The sequence below is a fragment of the Octopus bimaculoides genome, chromosome 19 (assembly GCF_046866305.1).
Source record: "Octopus bimaculoides isolate indiv1 chromosome 19, ASM4686630v1, whole genome shotgun sequence".
NCBI lineage: Eukaryota > Metazoa > Mollusca > Cephalopoda > Octopoda > Octopodidae > Octopus > Octopus bimaculoides.
The window spans coordinates 52,282,950-52,294,540 of record NC_142946.1 but is presented as its reverse complement, the minus strand read 5'-3'; the positions used below and the strand labels follow the sequence as shown (position 1 = coordinate 52,294,540).

Here is an 11,591-nt window from a genome sequence, read left to right as displayed (position 1 = left end):
TGAAATAAATACATACATACATACATACATACATACATACATACCTATATGTATATATATATATATATATATATATATATATATATATATATATATCTGTAATTGTTAAGATCCAAGGATTTAAGTGCAAGAAGTTTGTAAGCTTCAAGCGATCCTTATAGGTATAAAAAACATCATTCAGGAACAATAATTTATTGGCGTTGTAGGTTTTTTCCCCATATTGAAGTTTGATAAGCTGAAGAAATTTATAGTTATCAATTAGAGTTGCTATGAGTGCAAATAAAAATCGAAATTGAGGGAGTGGAACAGGGTAAACTCCAGACTGCATATGTTTCCTAGCTAGCAGGTCCTCTGATGTAATAATAATTATTCAATGAGGAGTCCTTGGATTCCCAAACGACAATGTAACCTTCATATAATTAAGGTATCTTTGGCCTGGTAAGTAGTTAGATGGATACTCCTTGTTGGGTAATTATTACATCCGAGGATCTGATAGCAACGGAACCTGTGTAACTTGGATTTTATTTGTCCTACTCTCTCAGTTGGACTTTTATTTGCATACATACATGTGTGTGTGTGTGTGTGTGTGTGTGTGTGTGTGTGTATATATATATATACACACACACACACACACACACACACACACATGCACACACATATACACATCTCTCTCCCTCTCTCTCTTTCTATATATATATATATATATATATAGAAAGAAACAGGGAGAGAGCTGTGTGTGTGTGTATATATATATATATATATATATATATATATATATATATATAATACACAAAAATTCTTGCAATAATATATTTCAGTTATTTTTTAAAAATATTATTTACTGATTGCCTGTTATTAAATGTTACTCAAAATCTTTACCAAACATGGAACAATAGCATCATGTGTCTTTAACAACTGTTCGGAAGTGTTATTTGGGTAAGTTAGGAGAAAAGATTGGTGTCTTGGAATGAAACCTATTTTCCCTGTGTGTTCTATTAATTTACCTTTCTTTAACTTGTTTCAGTCATTAGTTGTGGCCATGCTGGGGTACTGCCTTGAAAAACTTTTAGTCAAATGAATTGACTCCTATACTCTTCTTTTCTAAACGTCTGGTACTTATTCTATCAGTGTCTTTTGCCAAACTGCTAAGTTATGAGGATGTAAAGACACCAGCACTGCTTGTCAAGCAGTGGGGGGTGGGGGACGCGCACACACACACACACATTGCATTTGGGGTTTTTGAATTTAGAGAGTAGAAGGGTTTGGTGATATTACACTTCAACTAGATGTGTGTGTGTGTTGAAAATTAGCTGAAGTGGCTGAAATTTTCTGTTCTCCAGGTAGCAACATACGTGGATAGGAATGTTCTTTCGCCAGCTACTTAAGTAGAACTTGCCACTGATTAGCTTGGTACACATAGATATACCCTGAACTTAAATCATCAATTGTTTAGTGAAGATTATTCAGCAGTCAAGTAAAACTGGATGATAGAGGCCATATAGTCCCATTGTTATTATATGATATAATTATTATATGCAATAAAAAAATACATGAATACCCTTTTATATGAGATAGTCATTACATTTGTATGGCATGTTTGACCTTTAAAAATCAAGTTATTGCATTTGAGAGCATAGAGGACCTATGGATATATGTAAGACAACCTTCTGCCTTGATTTTAATAAGGAATGTGCAAACATATTTTTGTTAATTTTAGTATAAAATTTTTATTCAGATATGGCAATAGACCAAGATGTTTGGCACTATGAGGTTCTAGAGAAGACCTGCCCACATCAGTGAAACTGAGTGCTAGAAACAGTGTGTGCCACCCAAACATAACAATAAAATTTTCACACACCTTAACCCAAGAAACCAAACTACATCTCCTTTTCTACACTTTTATGTGTATTGACTCTACAAATATAATGATTACTTTGTTTTGTTGTACCATTTACATCTGCAGTATCATGTGCGCTTGCACACAGACTTTTACACATATATGCCACCCTTCCACCCACCCCATTTCTATTATTTTACTAGTTTCAGTCTTTGAACTGTTGCCATAAAGCTTTTAGTTGATTATAAATACAAGTCTCTTTTCATGTGGTCGTATTATTTATTTGCCAGTTTGCTTCCATTTATCATTTTACTTTTCATGCTTGATGTAATACTCGGCATTTTTCCGTAGTTTGTTCTGATGTCCTTCATCCATCATCCTTGTGGTAGTAAAATGAATCATCATCATCATCTTTATTATTATTATTATCATTATTATTAAGCCAGTGAGCTGACTGAATCACTGCTGAACAAGGTAAAGGGGTTAGTAGCACTCCCTCTTTACATTTCGAGCTCAAATTCCAAGGTCGAATTTGCCTTTCATCCTTTCAGGGTTGATAAAATACGTACCAGTCAAGCTCTGGAGTTGATGTAATTATCTAGCCCCTGCTCTCCACCTCAAAATTTCAGACCTTGTGCCTAGAGTAGAAAGTGTTATTATTATTATCATTATTAGGTGCGTTTCTATTCCTAGTAGAATCTATGTAGGTAGCGAGTTACTACCTGTGACCTTAGGTATTCACAATCTCCCAATAGTTTTTCAAGTGCTTAAAACCCTCTTGATAATCATTCCTGCCCCTAAGAGGTAAACTTTCTGTAGAAGCTCTACAGGACATTCTTTCCCAACCTCCTTCAACCATTTGTCTGTATCTTTGCTTACAGTTTCTAATGCACCAATTATTATGTCATTTAGCATTCTGAGTTCAAATCCCACTAGAGTCATTAATGTCTTTTATACTTTTACAGAATTGATAAAATAAGTACCCATTAAGTATTGGGACCAGTTGACTCTTTCCTCCCTTAAAATATGTGGCTTTATGTCTAAGTTAAGAAGCCTCACGTGTAGCAGGGTGAGCAGTTGCTCACTTAGTAGCTGCATGTCTTAATAAGACACCTTTCACTAATCATCTTTTCTTTTCTTTTCAGGTGTGTTACTTTTAGCAATGAGATGAATGACGTTTTCTTCTCCATAATTTTTGGCTTCTTCAAGGCCATTGTTCATCTCTATGGTGTGGTGACATTCATTCCATACTATCTAGTGTGCAAGCCTGCAGAGAAGTTAAAGGCTTCCAGCAGGATCAAGGTAGGCTTTGAGTATTTCTTATAGTATTGTGATTATCCTAGTTTAAGTTTGAAGTGTTGTGGTGGTGGTGGTGGTGGGCTTACAACAGCCATGTTTCTAAACCAGGCACTCATTGTGGGCATATAAATGCACATGAGGAAATGACAAGGGACCAGGAAATGTGGCAATTTGCTGTACTTGATGAGACATGTCAAGCTAAGTAAAATTGCTGTCTTTCACACATATAGGCTTGTCCATTCAGGTGCTGGTGCCACTTAAAAAGCACCTGTGCCGGTGCTATCTTAGTGCATCTGTGCTGGTGCTGTATAAATGCACCCATGCTGGTGGTATGTAAAAAAGCACTCAGCACATGCTGTTAAGTGGTTGGCACTAGGAAGGACATTCAGCCATAGAAACCATACCACAATAGACAGTTGGAGTCTGGACAGCTCCCTGCTAGCCAGCTCCATGTCGAACAGTCCGACTCATGCCAACATGGAGAGCGGACGTTAAATGATGATGATGATAATGACATATATATATATACATGCACGGATGTGTGTGTGTGAGAGAGAGAGAGAGAATCATTTTACAACCACTGTTCCCTGCTGACTTAGGCTCAAGCAGACTAAGGTAGCATGCTGTGTTAGTAGGTCCATATAATTTATATCTTCAGTAAATAACACACACAATGTACACGTGAATGTATGTACTATCCAAAGGAGCTGCAACAGCTGGCTATGTTGGCACTGGACAATATACGCAGTTTAAATCCTGCATGTAGCAACTTCGTTGAGTCCTTAAAACCAGGACATTTAATTCTCAGTGGTCCAGTCTAACTAGCTGTAATAAGCTACTGTGCAGTAGAATTGCTCGTTGTTCTGACCAAGTGAGAAGACTGTATCATTGTTAAGTACTTTGTTATCTTGTGGTTTTGAGTTCAAGTCCCATGTAGATGCTGGCCATGATAGAAGCAGTAATGATACTACTTAGCTTTCAGTTTCACCCTCTTCCAGCATCACCATCCTCATTATTATTATTACATTTTAATTTTTTTCTTGTCTTTGGTCGGTAAGTGTTTTTCCTATTTGCTTCTGTCTAGAAATCAAAGGAAATGACTACTATTCCCTTCAAACTTTGCTTTTGTGACCTGAACATCAAGGTTTTCAAACTGACCTGTTTTCCATAACATTTCAGACAGATTCAGTACTGAGTTGCTGAAGCAGAAATATTGTTATAGAAAATATTCTGCTCAATACCACAGATTTGCTTGTCAGTTGCTTGACCATAACCACTTGGGCACGTCCCTTAGGGGCTGACAATATGTGCATCTGATGATGAGCAGGATGATGAGCATCATAGCCATGTGTTGAGAGGGATTCCATGGGGTTTGAATAAATGTAATGCAAACAAAGTTTGAAGGAAATATTAGCCATTTTTCATACTTTCTAGGGGTAAGCAAATAAAAAATAACAGTTGCTACCCAAGGACAAAAATCGTGTTACACAGTGTTATTATTATTATTATTATTATTAAAATAATGTTCAAAATTCATAACCTGACAAGTTAATCTAATGAATGCTTTTTTTTTTATATTTTTAAATCCAGGCTAGATCAGTCCATGGCACACCTGACTCTCCTTACCGATCTGTGGATTGTCCTGGTGGAGAGTTGACAACAGCTTTGTTTCAGGATGAGTGTGTCACTGTTGACGATTTGTTCTGTCGAGCTGTGAAGCTTTATGGACCAAGACCATGTCTAGGAACACGCGAAGTCCTCAGTGTCGAGGACGAGGTGCAACAGAATGGGAGAGTTTTCAAGAAGGTACGTGGGCTTTAAAAACACAATTGTTTTGCACTTAGAGTATAGAGTTTGCATTATTTGCACAAACCAGCAAGCGGACACAATCATTAGCATACTGGGTAAAATGCTTAGCAAGCAGGTCATCTGGCTCTTTGCATTCTGAGTTCAAATACTGCCAAGGACAACTTTGTCTTTCATCCTTTTGGGGTGAGTAAAATAAAGTACAAATCAAGTACTAACCTTGATGTAATTGACTGGCCAATCCTACCCTAAAATTGCTGGCCTTGTGCCAAAATTTGAAACAGTTATTTACATCAGCCAGTATATGTTCTTGCACGTTTACTTAGCGATTCGCCCATCACTTCTTCAGCATACACAGGGAAGTGTAATTTTTGCCTGCCAAATACATGATGTGTAGTTGTCTGACATGGAATAATTACGACAATATTGGACAACAGCTAATATTATTTTCCCATCAATCTGCATAATTGTTTCTAATTAGCTTACTAATGTCTCCTCCAAATTCCTGAGTTAGAAATGTTAGCACTAATTACGCTGTATGTCTATAATAATTGTATTTATTACATATATGAGTAAGAATTGTGAATTAGATCATTAGGTACTCACATGCTCACACACACACACACACACACACACACACACACACACACACACACAATCTTCCATGCCAGCCATGCTGGAGCACTGCCTTTAGTCGAGCAAATCGACTCCAGGACTTATTCTTTGTAAGCCTAGTACTTATTCTATCGGTCTCTTTTGCCGAACCGCTAAGTTGCAGAGACGTAAACTCACCACCATCGGTTGTCAAGTGATGTTGGGGGGACAAACACACATACATATATATATATATATATATATATATATATATACATATATACGACGGGCTTCTTTCAGTTTCCGTCTACCAAATCCACTCACAAGGCTTTGGTCGGCCCAAGGCTATAGTAGAAGACACTTGCCCAAGGTGCTGCGCAGTGGGACTGAACCTGGAACCATGTGGTTGGTAAGCAAGCTACTTACCACACAGCCACTCCTACGCATAATAAGAATTATTCAAACATTTTTGATTCCTGTCTTGCTCAATCTGGACTGACCCTGAGCTAAATAGCAATAGTAGTATATGAAACAATGTTTTCTGCAATGCGAGTGAATGTGTCAATGCAAGAGTGGACTGGAGCTGTCAGAACAAGGAACTGAGATGTATGGAAGGCCGAAAGTAGTGCAAACTTATTCAAACGGACATTTTAGAAACAATGTATGTCACATTGATTATCATAATTACAAGGATGATTAACTTGTTTTTACTGTCATTGAATAAAAAATGCTGCTGCTGCTGATGGTGGTGGTGGTTTCAAAAAACCCCACTATTTTTGAATAAGTAGAGGATAATGTGAAACTCCTCTTGTAACTGAAATCAGGTCGGATCGCTAATTGATATTGTTTGAAGGAAAATTAACCATGGCAACCTGTGTCTTGTTGAATATATAAGAAAAGTTAGTCAAGGCAATTTGACTAGGTGTAAGTTAGTCCACAACAAACAAGATAGATAAATAGATCAGAGAAAAGGAGAGAGAGAGAGAGAGAGAGAGAGAGAGAGAGCTTAATATTGAAATAATTGACAATGGTGAAAAAAGAAAAGAAATGTCTAAACTCGTTTGTTTGTTAACTTAGTTTCCGGATTGGCTAAGTTAAGTAAAGAGATAATGGTTGATGTTGATTCAAGAAAATAGCTTCCTGTCTTTTTGACTGTTAGCTTTCTGTTGCACATTTTATTGTTAAGGCTTTTTATTTCTTTTCATAATTCTGTATGAGTATCTTAAACGATCTTCATTATCATCGTCATTCTTGCTATCAGCAAGTGCATTATTATTATTATTTTCGTTTTCTTTGTCTACTCCATTCTCTTAGTATTGACTGTCGGGAGGGAAAGTCCACGCCTTCCTTTCTTGTACTCTGTACTTTACTCAATATCTGGTGATGTGATCTGATGCATAATTCGGTAACATCAGAAGAACTCTGTCTGTGTGTGTGTGTGTGTGTGTAGTTAGAAAGGCTGATGACATTTTGTCATTTAATGATTGTTTGTTGAGTGTTTTTTTTTTATTGTGTTATTTATTTGTGCAGTTTGTGTTCTTCTGTTGAGTGTTGGCCCTCTATGGCACATGTTGTGGGGGTTTGTTCATTTTATTGATTATTTACTGTATGAGTTTATTCCTGTATGTTTTTGGGAGGAGTGTTGCATTGGAGTGTGTGTAAATCACTTCATTGTAGTCATGATTACCTGTCCATTATTATTATTATTATTATTATTATTATTATTATTATTATTATTATTATTATTACCTCCGCCTTAGTGAAGGTGGAGGTATTATTTTCAGTTGTTTGTTTGTTTGTTTGTTTGTCCATGGGCAAGATATCTCAAGAACCATTGGATGGATTTGGATGAAACTTTCAGGGATGTTTGGCCTCATGACTGTCACAGACTGATTAGATTATTTGTTTGTATATGTATATATATATGTATATATATATATATATATATATATGTATATGTATATATATGTGTGTGTGTACATATGTGTGTGTGTATATATATATATATATAGGTGTGTGTGTGTGCCTATATACATGTGTACATATATATGTGTGTGTGTGTGTATATATATATATATATATATCTATATATATGTATATATACATATATACATACATACACTCACACACACACATGTGTACACACAAACATATACACATATATGGTAATCAAGTTACATGGCATACAAACTCAAATTTAATTTATATTTGATAACGACATAACAATCCGTATATTCTATATCATATATCATGCGTGCACATTCTATTCTATCCAAACCAGATTATGGTGTCCATAACATGGGATGGTCGACTGCTGTAATGCTTCTTGCAGTTCTCTGGCTAGACTATTAACTAGTTGTATTAAATATATACAGTGTTTAATTTCGTCTACCAGTGTTTTCTTTCAGTTGTTTTTTATGTAAACATGTATGCGTGCGAGTGTGATAGTTATTGGCATTCACCAAACCTTCACCCATCGCATGTTGGAATAGAATTTATTTTCTATTTGGAATAGAATTTATTTTTTCCTTCTTTTTCATTTGTTTGTGTATATAGGTGTGTGTGTGTATGCATGCACACATACACATACATAATACATATACAGAAAGTATGCATATATAACTGTATACAATATATATAAGCAAGTATGTGTGTATGTATATCAATAGGTATGTGAGTGTGTGTGTATATGTATGTATATATGTATATACGTATGTATATATATATATATATGTATATGTATGTATATATGCATGTATGTATATATACATGTGTATATATATATATTTATGTATATATACGTACATGTATGTGTGTGTATGTATATATATTTGTGTGTGCATATATGTATGTATATATCTATGTATATGTGACACTTATTCGGTAGCCATGATAAAATCGAGTTTCGGATGCCGGGGTGGGAGCCCACGCCGCCATCTCTTCAGTTATTCGGCCATTGAAAATTCCTGTGAAAAATGACCATTAAACAAAAGGAAATTACTTGTTTAACGGTCATTTTTCACAGGAATTTTCAATGGCCGGATAACTGAAGAGATGGCGGTGTGTGTTCGCACCCCGGCATCCGAAACTCGGAGTTTTATCATGGCTACCGAATAAGTGCCACATATTTTTACAGATAAATTCCTCTATTTATATAATATGGAGGTCTCTTTCTTTCTTTTGTTGTCCTTTCTATCAATAAATAAATATATTTGATTAATAAATTCAAAAAAGGATAAAAATCTTTTACACGAATTTTATCAGGAAGCCAGTGTGTAAAAAAATTCATAAGGGAAATTTCTATTCCCAAGAATACAATTATTTGTTTGTGGTATTATTCTGTAGTAATGCCCTTATATAAATATAAGCGAATAAATATATATATGTTAAAGTCTGTCATACCGGCCATGACGAAGGGAAATAGCCCTGAAACTCGAGTCGCCTTTATATATATATATTTATATATTTATATATTTGATCCTTTATATTGAACACTCAATATTTCATCTACATTCAATACTTTCTTTCATGGTGCCATCCATTTTTATGTTATTTTATTTTATATTGTATATTGTATATCATATTATATATTGTATATTCCATATTCTATACCCCACATTAGTTCTGCAGGAATATAAATAAAACATAAAAAACAGACAGTGTTGGAACTCTTTTAAGCAAAATAATATATTCCTCTATACACAATCATACAAAAAAACCCACCTTTTTTGTATTTATTTTTACTCGCATATATATATATATACACACACACACACACACACACACACACACACACACACACACACACACTCTTTTTATTAAAGCTGTAAAATTCTTCACAAACTGTTTCTCCAGAGTTTAATGGTACTGTTTGTCAGACACTTGTTGGATGAATGGTAACATGAAACTCTGAGTAACATTTTGTGGAGATATTTTTGCTTTAATCAAAAGCATTTTACTCTATCTTTGGTATGTGAGTACTGTTTTTTCCACCTTGTTTTGCATTTATGTACTTACTTGTGTGTGTGTGTGTGTGTGTGTGTGTGTGTGTGTGTATTTATTTATATACTCAAACACTTGCATGTTCTGCGTAAAAGTTCTCTGCTGCAATGTTCTGTGCACCCACTCCTCGCAATATGTGATTTGCTGCATAGGACTTTTAAGACAGCAAGAGTTTATAAGTGTAGTTATCCACACCCAAGCGCACACACTACAGTTACAGCGCAGGCGTTATTGTTCCGAATTACTTCACATTGATCAGCAGAACACATTCAGTTGTGCATGAATCCCCTAATCTGTTCTTCGTCTGATCAGCTTTCTTCTCCCCCTTCATATAACCCCCCCACACACACACACTCTTCTCTGTGCCTTACACCTCAACTTCATTCAGATGTATTGACCCTGCATTGTATTGGCTCCATGATGGTGTTCATATCGTTCAGCCCCCTTTACACGGTGCTCTCTCCGATCATTGATTCTTTCTCTGTTGTACATTTTCTTGGCAATCAATAGCATTGCAGATGAATGCTGCATGAACTATAAAAGCTGGATTTACTAACATCCTCTTGGCTAGCAAAGTTGATTAGTGATTAGTTTATCCAGCTGCCTAGTGGTTCGGATGTTTAACTTAAATTGTAAGGTTGTCGGTTCAAAATCCAGGCTGCTCAGTGCATTGTGTCCTTGATCAAGGCACCTTGTTTCATGTTGATTCAATTGTAGTTTCAATTCCCAGATGAGACAGCCCTTAGTATCTCTGATCAAGGTCTTTCATTTCATGTTACTCCAATTGTGAATTCAATTTTGTGAGAGGGCAACGTGTTCTTGATCAGGCAGAAATGTTAGCACGCCTGGCGAAATGCTTAGCGGTATTTTGTCTGCCGCTACGTTCTGAGTTCAAATTCCACCAAGGTCGACTTTGCCTTTCACCCTTTCGGGGTCGATAAATTAAGTACCAGTTACGCACTGGGGTCGATATAATCTACTTAATCTGTTTGTCTGTCCTTGTTTGTCCCCTCTGTATTTAGCCCCTTGTGGGCAATAAAAACATTTAAAATCTGAACTTAACAAGACTTGAACCCAGAGCTGGACTGAAAGTTGCAAGGCATTCCTTTCCAATGTTCCAATATCTCTTGCAAATAATTTTCTTTACGTGTCAGGTGAGAATTGCCGATGCATAAGTTATGTGGTTACAGAACAAAGCACATTAGAATAGCCAATCTTTTTACATATAATGAAGGACTCTACTAGAAACTGTAGTCAAATCTCTCTTGCGTTACACTTTGCCCTCTTAAAATAAAGAGGGAAAGACACATAAGTTAATATAGTCCTAAGTGCATTATGCTTAAACAAAAAGAAAAAAAAATCTGTTTGGATGGTTATTGATGGAATGCATTTGGTTGAGGTATGCTAGATGTGGGCTGACCTGGGGTTAAATAACAACAACAGCATCAACATGGTTTCCTGGTTTGGAGTTTTATCAGTGGCATTCTTTGTTTGAATCGCTTTATCCCAGCTTCACCTCCTACTACTGCCCTTCAGACTTGGTAAAAAAAAAATACAAAATAAAACGACGAAAAATAAATAACAGTATGAGTAATTATCGTGGTGGGAGGAATAAGATTGTAACTGATATTTTGTGGTGGTGGTGGTAGTGGTGTTGGCAGTGGCGGCAGTAACATTTAGTAATTATAGTAGTTACTGTGGTTGTTGTAATGGCGATGAAGATAGACTGTCTTTTTGTTTTGGTTGTTGTTGTTGTGAGCACAGAAGTAGTAGAAAAGCAAAATGAAAGCTGAACAAATAAATTCATTTAACAGAGACTCCAGAATCGTGGTGATGTCGCTTCCTGCTGTAGGTGTTTTGTCGTGTTTTGGGGAGAACCGGTCATTCACCTCAATAAATTGGGGGCTGAGAAAATGTTGAGTCTTTGGGTGGAGCATAAAGTGCCAGTGATTAAGATAGACAGAGGTGTAGGATTTGATATTTTGTACTGTGTATGTGTGTGTGTGTGTGTGTGTGTGTTTAGTTCTTCATAAAAGTACATTACTGTGATAAA

General features: G+C 35.9%; 1 protein-coding gene across 1 annotated transcript in view; it reads left to right on the top strand.

Annotated features, from left to right (window-relative positions):
- The first annotated feature begins 373 nt into the window (after window positions 1-373).
- LOC106879061 (long-chain-fatty-acid--CoA ligase 4) overlaps window positions 374-11,591 on the top strand; it is a 35,722-nt gene continuing 24,504 nt past the window's right edge. The window contains exons 1-3 of the mRNA XM_089366426.1: window positions 374-438; window positions 2,983-3,139; window positions 4,727-4,942. Of these exons, the coding sequence (XP_089222552.1) occupies window positions 374-438; window positions 2,983-3,139; window positions 4,727-4,942 (438 nt within the window). The remainder of the gene's footprint in view (window positions 439-2,982; window positions 3,140-4,726; window positions 4,943-11,591) is intronic.